Source organism: Branchiostoma floridae, chromosome 14 (genome assembly GCF_000003815.2).
Source record: "Branchiostoma floridae strain S238N-H82 chromosome 14, Bfl_VNyyK, whole genome shotgun sequence".
Lineage (NCBI taxonomy): Eukaryota > Metazoa > Chordata > Leptocardii > Amphioxiformes > Branchiostomatidae > Branchiostoma > Branchiostoma floridae.
In genome coordinates, this window is record NC_049992.1 from 11672916 (window position 1) to 11696763 (window position 23848).

Genomic DNA, 23848 nt, shown 5'->3' on the forward strand with positions numbered 1-23848 from the left:
TAATGTTCATATTTGAATTGCAAATGTAAAAAAAAATGTATATTTTACTTTTGCAAAAGTGTAAATCCGTTTCATATGCTATTATTGTGTGACAAGTTATGGTGTCTTAACTCCAAGGCAACTACGAATTATTATCCTGATCCTTTATAATTAATTCTATTCCGATACCTTTGCCTCCAACCAGGCAAGACTCAAGCCGGTAAATTGCTAGCTTTTCAGACAAAATATTCAGAGGTCAATGGGCTTGCTGAATTGAAGCATGCTGCCTGCCTGGGTAAATGGTATGTCCTTGATGGATGGTAACAGCTGGGGAGAGATGTCCTTGATGGTGAACCTGGTGCTATAATAGGCCAGCGGGCCCTGATGCACCCTGCACAATACCCTTACATGTCGAGTCCCAACCAAGGTGACGTGTGGATGTGGAACACAGAAGGGGCATCTGCAGATACTGAACATTAACTCTGTCAATTTCATACTTGATGGTGCTGTTGATTGACCTTGCTCTCAGCCAATGACAACGAGCTGAACACAGGGCGACGCCCCTGATATCGAGAGGCCATCTGAACGATCTAATGTGATGTAGACCTGGGGATAGACAGAAAGAGGCCCATCGCTCGACAGAATCCCTAGATTTAATGGATTTGCTGTATTGACCGCGGAGGCATGATGGCGATGCAGAGTGGTGGAGGAAGGAATGATGGAGGTTTGGAGAGCAAAAACCTGACGACCCTGTCTGCCGGGTTGTTCCATGTCACCAGCATCCCCTTTGACATGCTCCTTGCTTCACAGGTAATAATTTCAGGTGGAATCAATACATGTGACATGTAGATGAGAAGCTGGGAAAGGGGGAGGGGGATGCTTGTGATATTCATGCATTGGTATATATGTGGGCTAGATCGGACTGTTAATTGCATAGTAATAAGAAAATCATACTTGTAATATATGGTGCTGGATGGCTCATTATGTTTCGCCGGTAGGGAAAAACATATTATTTTTGCTGGCGTGTTCTTTTCTTTCTTCTGTCAGTAGCCAATCAGTCTCAGCCTTAGTTAGCTATTAGCTGTTCTTGTATCTAAATAGGAGCATTTTTTTTACTCGCCCACAATATTATGGGGTGAGTTTAATGGTATAATGTAATGATGTTAAACACCTGGTTGCAAAACCAAGCAGATGTAGTTTTTCTTTTTCACAATACTTAAGGGCAAGCTTATTGGTATATATACATGTAGTATGTGTGCTACTGCAAATAGCTTGAAAAAAGGCTATTAGGAAAACATTCTAAATTTTTTTTTGCTATTTTTTTTGTATCAAGCCTTGTAAACAACACGTGGGTATTGAGAAATTCTAAAATGAAAGGAATTAGTTTTATCATACCTTGACCTAGTCATCTCTTTAAATACCAACTCAAAACCATACAATATTTGCATTGTTTTGTATGAAATCAGCATATAAAATGATCCCCTTAAAAATTGTTTCACAGGATAGATTTGGCAATTTAACAGTTCACCGTTCTTCTTCTTGTCAGAATACCCACAAAGACCATGTCAGTGAAAGTGTGTTCATACCCTGGGGTATACATGTAGGTCAGCCAGCTTATTACAGGTGGTTATTACCTGCATGTATGCAGGTATGGTTTTGATGCTGGTGGGAACTTTTCGGTAGCCGGGGATGTAGGGCGCTGTATCTCGTGAACGGATGGTGCGAGCACGACGATTTTTGGTACGTGGGTTGGGGGTGGTAGCCTAACACTCAGGTTTGATTTTGGGCCTCCTGGCATTTGAAGTTGACATTGCAGGTGGCATTTTTGGTGTTTTTGGGGCACTTTTGGCGCTGTGTGTCCGGAACGATACGCGCGATTGCGACGATTTTTGGTGCATGGGTGGGGGGTTGTTGCCTAGGATTGACTTTGGGCCTTGTCGCGTTTGAACTTGACCCGGCAGGTCGAATTTTGTGTCCGAGAGGGGTGTTTCCGGAGTTATATCTTCTGAACGGCTGGTGCTGGCGCGATGATATTTGGCACATGTGTCGGCGGTGGCTGAATAATGCTCAATTTTGATTTTGGCGCCCTTGGTGCTTGAACTTGACATTTTAGGTTACCTTTTGTGCGGGCACGGGGCGTGCGCTGTATCTCCGGAACGCAAGGTACCATTGTGTTGCTATTTGGTACGTGAGTTGTTTGTGGTGTCCTGGTGGTCAGGTTTGATTTTGGGCCTCCTAGTGCTTGAACTTGATACTGTATAGGTTGATCCTGTTTTTGTGTGGTTGGGGCATCCTCCCAATATCTGCTTGGTTTTAAAAACAGATTATGGTTGGGTGTAGAACCATCATCTGGCCTGGGCCACCTTCAATGTATCAGGTTACTTAGTGGCACTGACAGTTTGCCAGATGACGGGAGTGTACAAGATTATATATCTGTTGGTCAGGTATAATTGGAGTTTGCTTATTACTCTTTGTTGTGTTTCTAGAGCTGTATAGTACTGAGTTTTAAGTTTCGGTACAAGTTCCTTTACCCTGTTGGCAATCATAGTTGAACTTGAACTTAAACAGAAGAAGATGCAATTTTCTAATGTGGAGGAGAACTGTATAGAGTGTGGGCATAAGAGAAAGGTATGTGTATGATTTGTCCTGTGTTTCTTTTTGTTTCTTTGGTAATGCCATTTCCATACTGTATACAGGTAATTTGTTGTTTTGGGCTAGTCATATTCGCTTGGTTTTTGGGCCTGCTTAATCTATGGTACAGGCAGGGTTAAGTGGTGGAGGCTTAGCTTTGTTCTGTTTTAAATTCAGTATCGTTGGTTGCATTTTGTCGCGGCAAATATATGATGAAATTCCCCTTCTAAGCAACTGCTCATTGGTTTGCGGGGATGTTTGCTGGGTGTTTGCTCTGACTACAACAGCTTCTGAACTTTTCAAAGCTTCCATTGCCAGTAGTCTGTGTAACACAAACTCCGCTGTCCAGGGCTGTAACTGGCCCCTCCCCGCGGGCCGGCGGATGTTTGGCGGGCTGCTATAAGCGAGATTTAATCAGGCTACATTGCCAGCAGCTTGCCATCTATAAATGGGATTGACAAGGACATTTTTCATAGTAAATTATGCTGTTAAATTTGGCTTAGATATTACAGGAGATTTAGGTTTGGGTTGGATGGATTGAATGAAAATATCATACCACCCTGGGGACTAACTGTTGCTGCTGCATGGGGGCTACCACTATTCATATTGTCTAATGTCTATGGAACTACAGATAAAAGTATCATTGGTCAAATTATGCAAGTAACATTCCGATGTCAAGTGAATAACACCCCAGAAATAAATCTTTAATGAATATCATTGGAAGAACACAAACCAAGGAGACTTAGCAGCTGCATTAGGTCAGTACATTGAAATAAGAAGATATTAGTATATCATGTGACAGAGTAACTACATGTGCATGGGCCATCTGAGACAAAAAAAGGTAGCGTCTCAACAACTTCAAAGTACTGTGGTTGGTTACATACTTAAGAAATCCAAAATAAGTAATGTTCATCCATGTCCAAACTTACAAATTCAGAAAATGGAATTTCAGAGTCAGACTTTTGCATGGTGCACAACCAACACGGTAAAAAGCTCATTTTTCCAACCACGTACCACAGACAAAAAGGCAAAAATACCCAATAGGTCTACAGAAACCCAATACATTTCATGCAGGCCTGAGGTCTACGAACTCTTGTTAGATTTGTACTTGTGACCTTCCGCCTTCATATCATGTGCAAACAGGTACATTAGGGCGATAACGTTGTTAGACTGAAGTCCGTTACCAAGAGCTACCTAAAAGTAAAACATGCTAGGGCAGAAAGAATCATTGCTTTGCTACATTTGTAAGCATTCAAGTTTGCAAGCTTTTTTCCTTGACTTGTAATTTGTGTTAGTCAGAGATATTTCAAGTGAGAACCAGGAAAGCTGGAAATGAAATTTTCTTGCTAATATTGCTATGCAGAAGAAGTTTCATTGGAAGGCTTTTTGTTTAGTGCTCTTAAAGCTAGTGAATGAGTGTTCAGCCTGGCATTTGGTGACCTCAGAGTTCACCATTTTGCAGAATGTTGTGAAATACTACACATCCCTGTTCATAGCAAGACAAACACATTCAGCAGTCCACAGGATTTGGTATTCAAGAAATCCCTACTGTCTTCTATAGTGTACGGATGGTGGAATCTATTTACCCAACATGTACATTGACATACCGGTAACTCTTACTGTTATGTGAAGAAGTGGATACTGTTTTCTTTGGGTGTAAGTAGCTTTTTGTGACATTTTTGAAATTGCTGCTATCGCATTCAGAAACGGATGACCCTCGAAAATAACTAAATGCTGTGTTATACAGGTGGGCTATTTGGTAGTACTTGATCCTGTTATAAAACACAATTTCTGAGCCTTCCGTTCCTCTTGCAAGAGGATTGCTATGACAAATAGAGTGGGTTTTACCTGTCCTAATGCTCCTTACAAAAGGCTGTCCTAATCTAGCAATATTGAGGAGAAACAACAGTATCCTCTGTAGTCAAAGTTGTTATCCATACAAAACGTAGAATGATGCCAACCAAGGTTACAAAATACTTCGAACATAGCGGAACACATCATTATAGACTATGAGGTATGTTTGTTTTAAGAGAATAGGCTTTACGCTTCAAGAAACTGAAGAAGGAAAAAAGGAAAGCGGTGACTTAAACAAGCTGGCCAACTTCAAGGTTGTTTACAAAACTCAAGAAGTAAACTCAAGAAGGAAAAAAGTATTCATTTCACAGGTCTGGGACAATCGGCATGCCTCCTTGCTTAAAGGCTTTGTTCGTAATAGTGGTCTTAAGACTAAGGCTTTCCTGTCTGTAAAGTCCTGAAAGCCAAGTTCGTGTGACTGTTTGTTTCATCAGTGAGTCGTATCTAATCTCAGGTTTGTTTGAATTGTTCTCTGCAGCTGTAGGTGTTGTCTGTAATGTCTGGTGTTAGACTTCCTTTACAAGAAGTTCCATTTCAATTGTGACATAAAACGCCAAAATTCCAATTATACAATAGCCTTACATGAGGTTCAAATGCACATTTGGATGAGGAACTTCATTAGTTATATAGGTGATTGTCAATGTCTACATATTTCTCTAAACCATTTAGTTCTTATCACCTTTGTACATAGCCATAGGTTATCCTAGGCCTTGTCTTGGTGTGTGTTTTTATCAAGGTAGTCTCCAGCTTTAATAATTTTCCTACCAACTCCTTATTTGGGAGTCCTAAATTGTTGCTAAATCTGTCACTTTAAGTTTAAGCTTATGAATGTATATCTTATAAATTATAAGATATACATTCATAAGTTATAAACCTCATGTCATGTAGATATGTTTTGATTTTTTGTAACTGATGTGCAGGGAAGAACTTTACTTTTCCTATCAAACAGTTTTCCTTCCTTGGACTGAAGGATGTGTCCTGTAAATAGCCCTGGTTTCCATTGAATAACAGATTAGGATAGACCAATATTCCTTACAACTTTTTACGATTTAGAAGCCCTAGCCCAGATGGGGAGGTAATGCTTCAATAGCTCCCATCTGCAGTGGAATGGCTTCTGCCCCATTCTCTCCGTATTAACCCAATTAAATTCTTCACCAATCAGGAAACAGATAGAGCCCTTGTGCTTCCAAGAAATTGCTTTCCTAAAGTTTATGATGTGTGTCACGTCCCGGAAACCATTGATGAATACTGTGATTATCGGTGGGCCCTAATGGGGAAAGTAGTAAAAACCCTCGTACAACAGAATGTTAAATTTAGTCCAAACAGAACAGTGGTTGTTCCTAACAACTTTTATGTGAATATTTATCACAGTATGTTATTCCTTTTGACACCCTTTGGATTATGTATAACTATAGGTATGTTGTACATTAACTTTAGTTTGTCAGCCTTTATGACTAGGTAGCTGTGGCCTATAATAAATGGATATTTGGGAAACAATGATATAGGCTAGAACGACTTCCTGCAATGATGCAAGCCATAGGTCAGGTGATTACCTTAATTTTATTGTTGTGCATGCAGCTTTAACCTTTGACATCTTCTCCTACCAAATAAGGGAATTACGATAGGCAGGAAGTGGGATGGCCAACCGCCTGTCTGCCACCTGTCTGCGTTGGTTTTCATCTGGTTTGTTGCGCAGGAAATTAACTAGTCTCAATGGTTAACCACTCTTGCTTCCTGCTGGCCAAAGTGTTTATCTTTGTGTTTGAAAGATAACGTTTTTCCAACTTTAAGTCCTGTCCAGAAATTGGGACATAGCTGCATTATGTTTGCATTCAGTCTGGACATGCCATGGAAATAGATTGAACAGTAGATTGCAATGTTACCAGTTTGCATTGTTTATAACATGTACATCACATGACTAGACTTCTGAACGCTTAATTGCCTTCGCTGTGTTCGCTACTCGTTGTGTTTTGAACTGTTTTATATATGTATGATAATATCCTATATATATGTATGATATTCTATGAACATCTGTGATTTAAACACCCCGAAACTGTATCAACTGTAAACGTCGTTGACCGACGATTTTAACTTGTGTATTTAGACCAGTATATTTTAATCAGTGTATCTAGAGCTCTTGACATTTTTATCTTGTGTAGTTTACCACGCAATTCAGCCGTTGGCTGCAAGGTGGCAACTGTGACGTCTGACTTTTGAATAAACCATTATTATTATTATTATGTAACGTTTAATCAAAGTCTTTACCTAAATCACTTCCTGTATTTTAGGAAGTGGCTAAAACATTCTCTAATGACAAGATTGACCAAAGTGTTATCTTCCCACCTTTTGTGGACCTAAAAACCCCCAAACCCTAAAAAGGTATCAGCCCAAAATATGATTCATGTTATCAAGGAGGTTAAAAAGGACATTGTAAAAATCATATCTTTGAACCATAACATTACATGGAGTGGGGAGTTTCTGGACAAGGCTGGGAAGGTTTGTTTACATTGTGAGAAAACAGGCTCCAACTTTCCGGTCAAACTCAAAGGGCAAACAATCAAAATGTCAGTTTCTTGGTGGCCCAAACTGTTTAAGTCCTTTTTTTCATAAAGTGAGTTTTTGCAGGCATGTTATGCAATGTCCTTGGTTATTGACAGTAAGTGAGTGGGTGAATGACTACTTAAAGAATGATTGTACTTTGACAAGGTATGAACAGTATTCTAAAACTTCACTCACTCAATTTGATGGCTCTTCTAAAAACTCTAGAATCAATACACCATAAACATCACTTGATGTCATTGAATACACAGATGCCTATGTTTTTATAAGATCAAAGATGTTCAAAAAGATTTTCTTTCTGAATATGCCATGAATGACATGTTTGCTTACAATTAACATTTGCATGATCTTCTGTCTGTTCTACATTGCACTTGAAAGGAAAAGAACAAAAAAATCATCAGGAGAAAAGGCTTGTTTGGAGACAGTACTTGTACCAATTTCCATGTTTGTCCTGTAAGTTGTTAATTAGCCCAATTGACTGGCTTATTAGCTGACTAATTAGCATATGTTAAAGCACCCCTGTTGGCAGTTTGCACTTGAAACAACTTGCGAGTGAAGAGCTGAATAGCTGACAATACAGGATTCAAGTCAGAGGCGGCGGCACGAAATTTTGACTGGGGGGGCGAGATTTGATCCACCTCAATATGACCGAATCCGCCTGGGCGCGCGCCGTAGGCGCGCGCGGTCGCGCCGAAGGCGCGACCCTACTAGGGGGGTCCGGGGGCATGCTCCCCCGGAAAAATTTGAAATCTAGACCCTCTGAAACGCTATTTCCTGCATTTTGATCGGCAAATTTTGCTGACATAGATAGCTGAGTTTAGTGACATCTTCAGGGAAAACTTACTGGCCCACGCGACTTGAGGGCGGGGCATCTGACGCAACTCATTCCCAATTAAGTATTACGTCTTGTAAGACTAGGCCACAATTATGGGCCGTCCTGTGTTTCACCAACAAAGATTGTCGAAATGCTTTAATTGATATAACTGCTTTCTTTTTCTCTGTTTCAGACTCGAGTTGTAAAATACGATGTGGGTACAGTTCGCTTGGCACAACATCTTTGTGCTTGTCTACAGTTACAGTTTTTACATTTAGCGTTAATACTTCGGTTCTGTTTTTGTTCTTTATTCATTAGTTTTCCGTTGTTCCGAAAACCTTTTTACTAACATTCCTGTTCCTATAACTTATAGTTCTAACATCTGCCTAGATAAGAGACAACTCACCAAACGTTTTGAAGAGTCTAACAAATAACTTTATTATGAATAAGTTCCGTCAACGATGTCTGAAGATGTAACCTGGTCGAACGAGGCGCGAGGGCTCTGCTTCACAGCGACTCGCATCGTCTGATATCTTCACTTAACTTAACACTGCTAGTAAGCATCAAATACTACAAGGAGATGCCTTGAACAATCACTATACATGTCTATATATAATGGTACCTTGAAATAAAGCGTGAGGTCGCGATACTACACACTACTGGACGAAAATACACATTTTGGAGCAGGTAAGTCGGAAATGTACGTCACATCAAGATTCCAAGATGGCGGTGCCCACGCAGGCCTGACAGTCCCAACATGCACAGCGTCGGTAGGTGCTAGTATTTTACGTCATATGTTTGAGCGATAATGCAATAGGTCTGAAATAACTTATGCTAACACATACTACTACTACTACTGTCAGTCAGTCTATGATACTACGCAAAGGAACTAATTATAAGGCGCAATGGAGACTACAATGCAAAAAGATATACACATAAAACATCCACGTACATGACACGTAGATATATTTCTAGGAATGGCCGTATCATCAGTATACGGATAACATCCTCTGAAAAAGTGATACGAGATAAAAAGAGATATGAAAATAAACAAAGTTCCGCTAAAATAAGTTGCCATCAGTATGGAATCAAGTACATTTAGTATGGTATACTGAACAAACATCTTTCATTTTTGGTCTTTTACATCTTTGACTGTGGAATTTACTTTGGCATTCTATGACTTTAGTATCCGTTAAGATGTTACTTTCCGAAGTAGCGCATACGCTCTTCGTTCAAAGATACAAAGTCAGTTACGATGGCATTCAAGTCCATAGTGTCTACAATGTCCTTGTGCACATGTAACAACATACAGTTGTTAAGCCTTTGTTCTGTCATGGACGACCGGAGGTAGGTGAGGAGCCTCTTGAGTGACGAGAACGCCCTCTCGGATGTTGAAGACGTAATGGGGATGGTGAGGTATAGCCGGAGCAGTTTGTGAGTCTGTGAGAATGTTGTGCGGTGAGACCCAGCTGACATGGCGGAGCAGATGGTGCGGATGCTGGTTACCTTCTTCACGTCAGGAAGCTCCTGCTTGACGATGTCTGGGAGCATGGAGAGGTGGATGGTAAGCTTGCGCTGATCCAAGTCGTTCGCGAATACGGAAGACATGACCTCATCCATGTGGCCTGAGAAGTCATTGCCGTTTGCAGCCTCTAGGAGGACCTTCTCCATGGCAACAACAGGTTTGAGGAAGTCCTGATCAAATCTCTGTGACAGCTCGCCGATCAGTAGATCGCACGCCTGGAAGAACACCTGACGGTAGAAGTCCTTGGGGGTCGCATGCCGGTGTGGATCACTTCCTTCGTCGAGCCGTCTGGGCTGGCGCCGGTAGCGTGGTAAGGCTGGCTTGCCGAGGTCCAGCCCTCTAGCCGTCTCCTCCGTTGCGCTGAAGAAAGTGTCGAAGGCTTCATCTGTCCGCAGCCTACCGTAGTGTTCCTTCAGGGCATTGACAGACGAAACGGCTTCTTGAACACTTAGGTCCTTCTTCTGTAACGTTTTGGACACTTCCTCCGCTGCAGAGAAAAGGCGATGGCCGAAACGTATCGCGAACAAGGTGTCAAACTTCTCCAGTGCCGTGAGAACACCGCCCGCTTTTAGACCATAGTCATCTCTCGTCGTGACGTTCACTTCGTGCATTGTGTCCATGATGGTCCCGTAGTTACTCAGAATGCTGTTCAGTGCTTCTGTCCTCACTGTCCAGCGTGTGGGGCACAGAGGCTTGACTGTGCCACTTGAGTCGTTGTCTCCAGAGGCAGCGAGTTGGTGGAACAGCGTCTTTCTCTTTGGCGAGTAGTTGATCAACCTGTCTATCTCCTTTGCAATGTCAATTGCATCTCGAATTGACACTATTTGTCTGCAGACGTCTTGAAGACATAGGTTGAGAGAGTGAGCCCAGCAGTGCACTGGAACAGCTGCAGGCTCCTCGCTCCTTATGCGTGTGGCCACTCCAGAACGATGGCCCTGCATATTAGCCGCCCCATCATACGCCTGCCCGCGGCACAGTTTAAGAGGAATGCCTGTCCGGAGCAGAGTGTCTTTGATGGCATTTGTGATGGTGGCGGCGTTTGTGGAGGGTAGTTGATATAGACCGAGGCTGTCTTCATGAACTTCATAGTTACTGTCCACGTAACGGATGCTTATGTTCAGCTGTTCGTTGCACGCAACATCCGTCGCTTCGTCGGCAATGATAGCGAACCACGCTGGATCATTGCCGTTGATGCGTTCAAGGACGGAGCGCAACACGTTATGGCCCATGAGGGTGATCAGTTCATTGATTGTGTCATGGGACATGAAGCGGCTTTGTTGTAGCCATGACCGAACAACGTCACTGTCGGCAGCCCAGGTTTGAAGCAGGTGATAGAGATTCCCATCCTTATCAAGGTGACCTCTGACAGCAAGCCCTTGCCTTAACAAGTACCTCAAGGCTGTCAGCTGTTTTAGCAAGCCATCCCGATGTAGCTGTTGTTGTCCTGTGATCTGTGAGTTGATATGACTGGAGATGGATGGGCCGCTAACAGCGGAGCACTTCATGACGGCTTCTTTGTGTGCGTCTGACTCGGCGTGAGTGTCAAATTTATCAATTGCTTTTTTGTAGTTATCGAATCCGGTTGTCACGAAGGCAGGTTCGACTTTAGTAGAAAGGGCGAAGAGCTTACGTTGTGTAGCGTAGCGACAAGTGGCACAGAACACCTTGCGCCGTTGTGTGCACAGTGTGACCCACCCGCGGTCCGTGTACCAGCTGGAGAGGAACTTTCTGCCCTTGTTCTGAAATGTACCGAGGACTGCAGGATCTTTTGGCTGAAACGCAGTAGGACCTTTCATGGTACATCCTTTGCAGTCACAATTAGCAGACGTCGGGGTCTCCGTCTCTGTATCTTCTGACGTCATCTGAGTAGTGGCTGTGGTCGGCGCCTTCTCCGTCTCTGCTGACGTCATCTGAGTAGTGGCTGTGGTCGGCGCCTTCTCCGTCTCTGCTGACGTCATCTGAGTAGTGGCTGTGGTCGGCGCCTTCTCCGTCTCTGCTGACGTCATCTGAGTAGTGGCTGTGGTCGGCGCCTTCTCCGTCTCTGCTGACGTCATCTGAGTAGTGGCTGTGGTCGGCGCCTTCTCCGTCTCTGCTGACGTCATCTGAGTAGTGGCTGTGGGCGGCGCCTTCTCCGTCTCTGCTGACGTCATCTGTGTAGTGACAGTGGTCTCTGTATCTGACGACTAAAGTCCAAAATATACATTCACATTTTAGAAAAGGCTTGGCAACGATTTTAGCGACATAGGGCCACTACAAGAGACTGCTTCAGTCGTCCCAAAGCGGCAATTATCCTAAAGTTATCTTTATTAGTAGTCATGTCACATTTGAACAAGGAGCTTTCATCAGATTTGAAATTTGAACAAGGAGCTTTCATCAGATTTGAAATTTAAAATGTTCAAGTCTTTTATCTGTGCGCTATCCTTCCTCTTCAGTCGATCCTCGGCGCGTAGTCCACATTCAAGTGCCACATGCTTCATGGCTTCATAGTAATGACGCTAGCACAAGCCAACAAGTTTATTGAACTATAAATGTATTCATAAGCAAGGACGACAAAACCATGACGCAGAACAGTTGATAAAACCTTACTCAACTATAGATCGAGGCTTATCAATTATAGTATAAACGTACGAGACCCGGTGAAAAAAAAAGTATACATACATCATAGCACCAGCATTTTTTTGAACATCTGTGACCAACAAATAGAGCTATTTCAGTCTCAACGGGAACAAGGAAAACAAATCGAGTTTTTATTGGTTAAAGAAACAACAAAGAACCCGACTTTCAAAAATCGCTTATTTTAATGAGATCAAATATGCGCAAGACGCCGTTTGCTTGTTTGGAAGCAAGCATAACAATAGCTTAAAACAAAGGGGTGTGAATCGCTGACCATAGCTCGCGTCCCCACGCCGTGTAAAATGAAAAAAAAAATATGGCGGCGGGCATGCATCTTCAAACGTTTTTTTTCCCGATTCCTCAGGAAAATTTGCGTCGCAATGTTTAAAGCAGCCTTCTTAGTCGAAGCGTTCCTTTGATGACGGGGCGCTCCACTAGCGGAAACGCCGATCACTTGTATCAACAGATACTGTATTCGATCTAATCTGGCAAATTACGAAGTGGGGAGTATGAGAGCCGCGCTTGCTTGCATGGAACTAATTAAGTCCGTGTGTGGTCACTGATCAGTTCAAAACATACTTCATTCTAACCGTAAATGGCGCACCGAATCGTCATCCGAAAGTGAAATCAACAAGAAAACAGAGCACTATCATAATTTGTATCGGTGCCATTGTATGATACAGGGTCAAAACAGCTAGCGCAAAAATTCCAAGACAAGATTATGAACATTTACCTTGTTTTGCAGCTCACCCCTTCGGGAATCGTCGGCGTTGTTGTTGTTGTTCTCTTGCTGAGGAACACGGGCGAAAAATGATTCGATTGAAGACATTGTTGGTTTCTTCCTGGACGTCTTGCGCTCTGGGGCCGCTTTCCTTTTCGGTGCCATGATGAGGACACGTCCGAGAGTCGCGGGGCTAAACTTTCCCTGACCGCACTGGCCGCTGGGAATTTTAGACTTTTTCCCGAGAATTTCCGAGAGGCTCCGAGGTACGCCGAATAATACGGGCGAAAGAGTCACCGATTCTTCCATATTTGGTGCGTTGTCGTGTCACATGACTCCTCTTCTTATCACGAGGAAGCATCGCGAAATAACTTGCTTCTCCCACCGCAGTGCCGCACGCCCTGGCCGTACGCAGTGATTCTTTATTGGCATTTGTGGTGGATTTAAGTGAAAAATACACAAAAGGTTTCAGCTTGATTTTTGGGGGGGCGTCGCCCCCCCAACATTTTTTCCGGGGGGGCGACCGCCCCCCCTGCCCCCCCGGTGCCGCCGCCACTGCAAGTGTGATTGAGTGTGTGTTGTCTTACATCAAAAGTCCTTTGTCTGGTGCAACTGTGAATATGGCTGTGGATACAAGTGGTTTGTCTCAGTAGTACAGCATGTATTGCTTGTACTATCCAGAGTCATCACAACAAGGAAAGCCTCCTTGTTTCATAGGGTGAATTAAAAGCCTACTTTACTTTACTTTAACAATCATTTGTGGGCAAATTAATGAGCACCCTATTCTTGGATTTTTTCACCATAACATGCACCTTCCTAGTAAATTGTTTTGGCTGGACAATATCTGGACAATATCATGCGTCACCAGCTGGCTGATACAGAAGCCACACCCCCAGTGATCTCATGCATATGATTAACTGTGGACCAATCATCCGACAGACAGTCTCCCCAGTGTCTGGCGGACTGTTATTTCCTGTAAGTAGCATGTGTGTATCAGGCCCTCTCAGTCCGTAGAGGCATGCGAACCTGTCCACAAGACAAGCAGCAGGCACAATAGAAGATTTCTGACTTTGTGCCAAGCAGGCAGCATGTATCTGTAGTGGCTTTGTTGCTGGCAGACTTTGGACTCTATTTGGTTTCTCTTTAGAAGTGGGACTTTGTGTATACTGCCACGGTGGATTTTCTGACAGAAGTTGGTGGAGATTTTCGGAAAACCTGCCTGAAGATGCGTCTTCCGCGTGTAGAGTTTGACATGGAAGAAATGGTGCAGTTGGTAGGGTTCAGTATGGTAAGTATTACTATTCACTCAACTATATTGTTTGGGGAAGACTCTGAAGATGTTTTTGTGAAGGATTTGAGCTTTCCATTCTGACAGTGAGGCAGGGCAGCTTGGCACAAATAGATATACCAAGTTGATTTATTATGAAGCTATCCATAAATTTCTTTGCTGGTTGTAAACAGGAGTTTTATCTCTCTTTCCAAGTGGAAAACAGTATTTCCACTGCGGTACTTGAATGTCATAAAGGATTTAGTGGAATGTGGTTAATCCGTAATGTGGTTTTGCATCTCAATACCCTCCCTTGCCAAGCAGAGGAGTAGGCATGGTGTACATATTATGTATATGTATGGGTGCATGGGGCCTTCCAAAATGCATGATGACTCACTACAGAGTACTGTACAGTGTAAAAACGTAAAAGACTGCTCAATGATATGATATTTTAGCTCTTTTACCCATACCTTGATATGAAATCCTGCTCCAGTGGCAATAATAGGTTGCTAAGTTGTCAAAAGTGCAGCCTTGTAGGTGTTGACAGGAGAAAGTGAAAGTCTGTCTCCAATTGAAGAAGTCCCAAAGGACTGGGATGCATAATTAGCATTGAGTTGACCTACAAAGGTAGTGTTAATATGCACCACATGTTTCAGAACATAGGCAATAAGAATTTTGCTGACTCTGCAATACAAGAATTTGTTCTGTTCTGACTCTTTATATTGATGCATGTCCTGCCAGACATGTATGGAAAATCAAGGAAATATTTTATTAAGAGATGTCCAGACAGGAGTTTCTCCAATACAAAGTTAGCTCGCAAGCATCAGATAGGAACCAGCTGTTGTGGTGGGGCTATTTTGGTTAGTGCAACTAATGAATGGCCTTGTTGCAAAGAGAAAGACACTGAACCATACAAAGTTTCTGCTTTCACCTTTGGTACACTAGTAGTTGTTACCTTGTGAGTCGGAGTTGTGACACATGGTGTCTCAAATCTCCTAGACATGACTGACATCTTATTACAGCTGACTTGTTGTGCACAAAGGTAAGAAGTCTAGTAACGGATTTACTGTCGTTCCGAGGCGGGTTTACCGGCTGTTCAATTGTCGGCTGTTTACCCGCCACTCCAGGCGATAGCAGATGATATTATCACATGACATCAGGCAGTTTAACTGACTTGACCTGTGCTCAGCAAACCTTTTGTTTGGCGAACTGTTAACACAATTGGAAGGGTATGTTGTTCCCAGTTTTCTCTCCTGTACATGCCTAGGATGTGCGTAAGACGTTCTTGTTCCTGCAGATTCCGCCTTGTGAAGAAACCATTCTTACTCTGCTCGCTGTTTGGCGACAACTCGATGTGTAGTGTGTAAACCCAAACACAAGTGTGGTAAACAAAACGTCACCAATAATCCGCTGGCGCTGGAGGAATTCTGAAGACATTGTTTGTGTTTCTGTGAAAGGAAGGATGCTGTGAAGACAAACATCACAAGCTGCTTGTATAGTTGTAATATACTTTGCTGTTTCTCTATTAGGCTTAGCAATAAACAACAGTTTTGACAATGATTCTCCACTTTTCCTGTAAAGCAGAAATCAGAACTGAGTTGCTGCCATAAATTTTTCCTGAAGCTTGGAATTTTGTCTGAAGAAATAATGTTGTCAACACAAATTAGCAGAGTATAAACAGAAATTAAGTGGTAGGTGTTGTATTTTCACTGCTGTTTCCAGCAAGGCCATCAAAACAAGCCAAGGTCATGATGAGACACATGCATGACTCACGGTACCCCTGCCTACCTTTGCACGGGAAATGCATCATTACTGATCCAGACATGCAGGTCCCTGTGCGTGGGCAGAACACTCTGATTGTTGTGAGCGTTTTTAGAAAGCAACAATATGTTTACTCTGACCTTTCTGACTGATGATTCAATTGAGTGACTTTAAAGTTAGATAGAACAAGTAGAATTGTACATGGTTATTCATTCAGTCATAGATGTCTTAAAAACTTTGGAAAACTTGCAATTATTCTGTGATAACTTAATTCTATAGATGTGATGCAATATATGAATTATTGCATCATTTCTGTAGTTCTTTGTTGGAAGGGCCCTCATAAATTGGAGAGTTTTCACCAGACAGTAATACAAACAGTTGTCAGACAGAGATGGTATACAGACCAGCCTGTGGTTTCCATGTGGGTGTCCCCCTACAAGAAGTCAGTAACTAGACATGGTCTGGGTAGTTTTGGAGAACCAACCCCCTACTTTGACAGGAAGAGGTGTGTTTTTCCTTTACATCAAATGTCAGGTTGAATGTGAACACAGTTCTTTTCTGAGTCTGGGAGTCCGTACATGCAGGGTGTATCCAGTGGCATGTCATATGGTAGCCTAGGCAGATGTTGATAGGACTTTGGGCTACTGGGGGTAGGGAGCCAGAAATGTTAATTTCATGGGAACAGGATGTCTTCAATTTTCCATGGATTTCAACCAACCTTTTTCTCTGCTTCCCAGATAATAATTGAATAATAGCTATGTGGCCTAGAAATGTACACCATAAACTTGCATATTTTCTTTTAGATATTTCACAGTTTGGAACATATTTTGCAACTGTAACCTACTATAAGGCAACTTGTTGACTGATTTCTGCAGCTTTCTTTCTTGTTTTGTTGACTCCGGATGTACCCTTTGTCAGCAAACTAAGTAACAGACAAATAAGAGTCCCTGTTGGTTGTCTTCCTCGTGACCGTTGCTAGGAATGATACAAATTGCCACTGATAAGGCTGGCATGCACATGGTTTTTAAGAGGGTGTGATGCTATGTTTAGCACCCTAAGAAAGCATCAGAAGATACCGCAGCCTCTTCCTGCTCGTTTAGCATAATGGCACATTTCAGGTAATCACTGAAGAGGCCATCAAAGGTACCTACAGGTGATTACCAGGGATGCCCTTTAATCGAAAAGGATCAAAGACAGTTGGTAGTTCCTGAACCATTACTTTTCACCAAAGTGTGGTGAAAGAACACACGCTTTACACTAGGTTTTTCTGAGACGTCTTGGCCAAGACCGTCTCAAGACCGTCTCAGCCAAGACGTCTCAGCCACAGTGTAAAGAGCGATTTGGGGTCTCAAGACCAGATTTCCTGCTGTGCGTCTTGAGACCACATCAGATGTGGTCTCAAGACGCTCAGCAGGGGTGTGAAGACGCACAGCAGGAGTGCCAAGACCCATTTTTTACTGTGTAAAGAGAACGGTCTTAGAAAATTCGTCTCAGAGCCTGCTCAGGGCCAACTTTGAGCGGTATTTGTAGGTCAAAGGGTATGTATCATTGAGCCTACCAAGTGCAATCTCTACAGCATTTTGGATCTGTGTTTACTAGGAGGTTGTTTTTCATTGTAAATTTTTTTTTCTTATTTTCGACACCTTTTTTTACCTCTTTAAACAGGGACTGTTTTTTTCTGATAGTTGTTGGGGTCCACTACAATCCAACCATCTATATTTCCCCTGCATTTGTGGAAAAACTGCCTACTTATTACAGAGGAAAGTGTGTGGTTAAATGCAGAGACACAGAATAATGTCTGCAAGCCTGCTCTGCAGGGAGTCCAAGACAGCTTGTCACAGCGTGTGTAAAGCTCTCGTTAAAGGTCTTGGCTGAGACGGTCTTGGCCAAGACGTCTCAGAAAAACCTAGTGTAAAGCGAGTGGAAGACAGGAAAGAAATCACTGTTTGTGTCAAAATTGATCAGAATTGAAGAGTCTTGTACTTTTATTGCTGTTGTTATGTAGATTGTTTTTTGAGATACTTCAGTGCTTCATCGCTTGTTGTCAGCTTGAGTTTCTTATATGTATGGTATTGGAATAGTGTAAAAAAAGTAGGGCCCACTAGCAGGGTCATCTGTGTAGCTGAAGCTGATAGAGTGGGGAATAGAGATCCCCAGTGCAGATTCTCCTGATGATATGTATTTTTGCTGTCCTTGGAATGCTGGCATTCCCACTGGTGGTGGAATTGGATTGAAGGAGTTTTATGTACCATGACAGATAAATGGGACTGAGTCCAAATGTCTCCATACATCATTATGACATATGCCTTATGGTGTTTTACTGATAGCCATAGAGGGAATCAAAACATAGTAAGTGAGCATCCTTATGCTCCACAGGACTCTCTCCCAATAGTTTAATCATGTCCGACCTAAAGGGCATCACATTAACAGATATGCCAAGCAGGAAATCTTAGTTCATTTCAGATTGATGAGGCCAATTGGGAATATGATCTTTGGAAATGTCAGGAAGCTATTTATATAAAAACTTTCTGACAACTTTTCGTTTTCATTTTTATATAGTCCAGCTTTTTTTTCACTCCCAACATGCTTGAGGTTAGTATAAACAAATTAAGTTTTAAAACTAGAGGGTAGTTGTTAGGTTGTTATTTCATTAATATAGGGAGTTATATAGAAGATCATCCAAATGTTTTAGATCATGGAGAAGCTACCATGTTAATCTTTAGGATTAGAGGGATTAGGGGAAATGGGGATCATACCAGCAGTTGTCAAAGTAGATTAGCTGTAATTTGGTAGATGGAACATGGTATCTTAGCAGGGGGGAAATCTACACAGTTTGCAAATCATCTTCTGAACGAGGTGATTTGCATAGCATGTTTTAACACATTCCACCACAAAGTTAATTGGTTTGAGTTTAACTAAGTTCAAATTTTCAAAATCTTGATGGATCATAGTCGATAGTGTTTAGACCTTTGCACTTATGCATTGAACAGGCACAATGTTTATTAACTGTGACAAGTACATGTTTGAGTTAACTTTTAAGTGATTTTGCAGCCCAACACTCATCATACAGCTCTGTTACAGTTCAGAAAAAGCAGGAGTTTGGTTCCATCCAATTTTACTTGCATCATGGATTTTCTTCTCCACAAGCCTGTGGGTATGTCAGCTTAGGGTTAGATGGAGTTTGTCATTGATCTGACTACTTCAAGTATGAAACGAAAGTGAGAATCATGATGTTATTTCAATTCTAGACAAGGTTCGTGTTGGATATTATGCAGAAACATATCCTTATTGCTACCTTGTATAGCAATTAAGACAACGCTACGTGTCATTGGTATAGAAGTAGTAATCATCACGGCTTGGCTGCAACTGTGTTCCAGACAGAATAACGATTACTGAATTGATTATGCCACTGGCTATGACCCTTTGTTCCTCACTCTGATGCTCTCTAGGCTTGACCCACACAAAACTGTCAATTTTTCCCATTTACTCAATTAATTTAGGAAAATCCCTTGTCAATTTGGACAAATTTGCATGGAAATTAAGAGCTGTGCCAATATATATTGCCAGCAGGTGTAATAAAAGTATGTGCAGTGTTTTTGATGAACTAATTTCAGAAATTAGTAGTTTCATTTTTATTAAAATGCAACATACATCCAGAGTATCAAGTATCTTGCAAGTACCACAATGCAACCTGTAAATTTTCCTTCTCACTTTTGGTGTAGATTGTCCGCTATGCCTTTTATCTGTATTGAGTTTGATTTATAGCCACCATCACCTTTACAGCCATGCTATCACAAGTTATTGCTCTTCCAAGGAAACCAGAAATACGCTCCCACTGAGGATTACCTTGAAAAGTTTCCTCCCCAAGTGGAGATGATGACTGTGGCCTGGAGGAACATGTTATACCTGAACAGGGAGTTGGTTTGATAGGTATGATAAATCAAGAAGTCTCCTGCTGCCTGTGAGGTTTCAAGGGAGGTGAAGCATCTTGTTCTATCTCTCTGATAAATCCACACAGTATTAATCACTCTTCAATACAATACAATATAATACCAGCTAGTTAGCTGCCTAGTGCCCATATTGTATTGTCCTTGTTGTAATTTGAATAAATTCGAAGTAAAAGACAATTCAATGCAATAGGAATAATGAAACTTGTCCACAAATTATTTCTGATTTTGTAGAGATAGTGAGATACTGTATTCAAAATTGAATACAGTATCTCTTTATCAGACCCAAACTTTATATAGATCAAATGCAATTTTCTATTGGTTCTGTAAACACTTCTGCCTATTGTAGTCAAAAGGTCATAGTTTGGTGGAAAATATCTATGCTTACAGAAAATCTAAAACCCCTTTCATGATTGAGTCAACAGAAATTAATAGTTACCTGTACCTTCTGTATTACCCATTCATTACAGTACTATTTTGAAACTACAACAAAAGGGATGCTAAAATTAGCCGCATGTTCGTGACCTTCCATTGAAACACACCAGTCCTGTTGAGCCAAAAATAGAAGCAAAGACAATATCAGTGGTGAACAGAGGTTCTATAGTGTTATGTACCAGCACAGTGGATGGTGCCAGAGCTCACAAAGATAGATTATCTTGGGGAAGCAGGCATTGTTACACTTCCTGTGCAGTTTTCAGTACCCAGAAAGACTTTAAATTTGGTGAAATTGATAGTCTAAAACCAAGAAGAATGTTGAATTGCAGTAAAGTTTCAACCTGTTCAGTTCATCTAATTTCCACCCTTTTAATCCTGCACATGATGAAGGATGGAAGTTATTATTTGTTTGTATATGCCACAAGGACAACAAATTCATGCTCAGTTGGACTTCTGAGATCAGATTTAAAGATAACTTCCTTGAAGAGGAAAGGCACTTGTCAGGAGTAGAGGCAGGTGTTTCCTTCATAACTGTAGGCTCCTGTCCCTTCCAATATTTGTGATAAGCAGAAAAGGATCAAAGGAGATATAGCATGGTGTTTGAAGGGAGATAAAGTTTGAACATTAGTCAAACACAGGTGCTTCCTACAGCAGAGTGGGGTTGGATTAACTTTCTTTGCCATCAATAACAAATATGACAAGCTTCTGGGCTGCCTTCTGCACTGTTGTTGCTCTTCATTAAATACAAGTTTTTGCAACAGAAGTAGGCAAAATGGTACCTATCTAGTTAACAAATGATAAATCCAAACATCTGATTTTTTTTTCAAAGGATAAACACAACATGGTACTTCTCTTTATATGTTTTTTTAGGCTTTGAGCAAAACATGTTTTCTTTCCAGTGTGCAGTTCACTCATCAGTCTAGCAACCAATCTATATGGAAAAGAAACAAATTAAAGCACAAAAGCAGAAATTAGTTGCAAAACTATGACAAATTGTAACAATTACATGATTTACTAACAAAGACAGGGTCATAAAGGCTTTGTAGTTGAGATCAGTTTGGACTTCCCTGTTTACTTTCACACCCTGTTGAGAGAGGAAGGAACACAAGGCAATTCACAGGTTGCCATTACTACCTGTGGTGTGACTGCATGCCCCTGGATTAAAAACTGTGTTGTTTCATCCCTACTGTGTATTCTTTTAGTGCTTGTGATTATTGGCTTGTCACAACCTCCTCTCAACAACGTTGCCCCAAATGTATAAAGAGACAAGGGATACAAAATTTTGCTCCCCTGTTGGACAAGAAAGTCATAAAGCTCAACTTGATTTAGGAGTTTTCAACAGTCATGTAACTGTAGCCTGATTAAATCTCGCTTATAGCAGCCCACCAAACACCGGGGAGGGGCCAGTTACAGCCCTGGACAGCAGAGTTTGTGTTACACAGACTAATGTAACTGATACAATGTAATGTTTAGATGTATTCAATTTGTCTTCTGCTCCTAACTGACAGATTTCTTTTTATATAAGTTTATAACGTCCTTGATCTGACTTAGTTCTCGTGGTCTTTGTTCTGGAAGTTGTTTTATGAATTGAATTGCTAATGTAATTTAGAGATATCAGAAATGTTAAGTTTCTAACATCTTACTTCTTAGATTAGAAAAACAAATGACATGTTTTGAAAGTGCTGCAAGGGTTACGAATATACAAAAATGTATAAACCTAACTTGTATGCTAAACTTTTATGGGAAACCATAAAACAAAGCTTTGATGGGTGAATATTTGTTATCAAAAGATGGTTTTATCCACCAAAAAACAACCACGTACTAGAAATCACAGTAAGTGTAGCAATGTCAGGTAACACTGGCCAGACAAAGGGGAAACAGAATTACCTAGAAATGGCCTGGAGCTGTACTTTTGCCCATAGAATCGACGTTGAATATTCAAGCTGTCATTGTTACAGTCTATTGTTATGATAAGTTTTATAATGACAGCTTTGTGATCCTCAAGGACAATTCCCAGCACAGGTGTGAGGGGTGATACATTGTCTATACGGAATGGAGGCAAGAAATACAGCAAAATTTGCTGTTGATAGTAAATCAATAACTTATATCTATGCATAAATCATCATACCTATAAACACACCTCTAGCTAAGACTAATACTATATTTTATGAACTTGAAATAGTCATTTTTCTGCCTAATCTGTCATCATGAAATATCCCTTCCAATCAGGTAGCCATGGATAATACCCATGGGATAGTGTAATGTGTCCAGGTACATATCGGTACGGAATAACAGACAGTAAAACGCAAAAATGTCACCAGAAATCATTCCTCTGTAGTTCTGCATGCCGAGGTGTAGCTGCAATTATGAGAAGCCCTGCACTGCCAAGGGTAAAGTATATTCTTTCCGTCAGTTTTTTCCTCTGACAATACTAAACAATGCATGTACATTGTGTTTACTCTTCATATCTTCTGCTTTTGTGTTGTTGTTCCCATGATATGAAAGGACTATGGTGTGCTGGGATTATGATCAATCAACAAGATTTCATCCATTTTTTTTGTGTGAAATACTTTGAGTATGATTCTGAAACCAGCCTTTGCTTTTTGCCAGTTCATGTGCATTTTTGTATCTCAGTCTGCCGAGAAGGTGTGTCGTAACATTGACCAATAAGATAGAAATAATGGAATGACACTTTGCTGTATCTCACATTATTTATTCTATGCGACTAAATTGCTGTACAGACAAGCACAGACAAACTCCATGCACAGTGCCTTTACCACCAGTACTTTCCCATTGCAATGGTATATTTTACGACATCCCGGAATCCTTTTACCTTAATGGAGGACATTGATATAGATTGGGCGGACGTTCGCTCGTGTGCACACACCTGATCAGAATTGATTTTCCACTCCTACCACCAACTAAACCATGATGAAGAGTCTCCCAGCTTTACCTGATGTATAGTTCCTGGACAACCCTGTGTTAAACAGCAATTTTGTATGTATGAACGCCGGTAGAATCGATTTGGTAGTGTTAAAGGTTTTTGAGACCGTCTGTAGGTATGGGCCATTCCGTCTTTGAAGTGTGAAGGGCAGTTCAAGTAGACCAAGAAAATTTGTGTCCATTCAGATCTTAGCTTGGCAGGGGTCCCCGACAGCTTCCGTGCGCGTGTAGATGTGTCCCGATTTCGGGAGGGCTCATTAGGCTATATAGCTGTTTATGACTGCAAGCGCCACGGGTGTCCCGCGGCCAACGTTCCAGATCCTTCCCGACATCTCCACAGATATCGGCAAAAACTGTGTATAGATTGGGCCTAAGACAAGGAGAATTCCAAAGTCCCATCTGACAGTTGTTGTGAAATTCCTGGTACTGTTGATCTAACTAGGCTGGTCTTGGCTGGGGGTTTTGGTTAGTTAGGTTCAACTTCCTGGAATGCCAGACTGTAATGACCTGGTTTTCAGGAAACTCCCCCGCCTGGAAAACTCCCCAATTAGATTAGAAGGCATAGCATTCCTACCACATGTCAGAAGGGTATTTTTTGTGCGTAGTCCATTATCAAATTTGTATTTGAATTTTGATGTGTTCTGTCAAGACTGGTAACAGCCATTGTCAATAGATAGAAGAGACACCTAGCAGTTCTGATAAAATTGCAGGTTCTCACCGAAATAGTAAGAAGATTGCTCCCCACTCTTTATTTGACAAGTACAAGGTGTGGCACGAAATGTGGGCATTTGGCCCACTT

The 23848-nt window shown here is 41.6% G+C and overlaps 2 protein-coding genes across 2 annotated transcripts in view; one reads left to right on the forward strand and one right to left on the reverse strand.

The window, feature by feature from the left end:
• Positions 1-23848, forward strand: part of LOC118431175 (pleckstrin homology domain-containing family G member 5-like) — a gene marked incomplete in the record, with an annotated part of 70055 nt that overhangs the window by 22825 nt on the left and 23382 nt on the right.
• On the reverse strand, positions 8928-13233 carry LOC118431176 (zinc finger MYM-type protein 1-like). Its single transcript, XM_035842293.1, has 2 exons — positions 12709-13233; positions 8928-11545 (listed from the first exon to the last, which is right to left on the reverse strand). Exons 1-2 carry the CDS (start codon positions 13003-13005, stop codon positions 9038-9040), a joined length of 2805 nt encoding a protein of 934 aa, XP_035698186.1. The 5' UTR covers positions 13006-13233; the 3' UTR covers positions 8928-9037.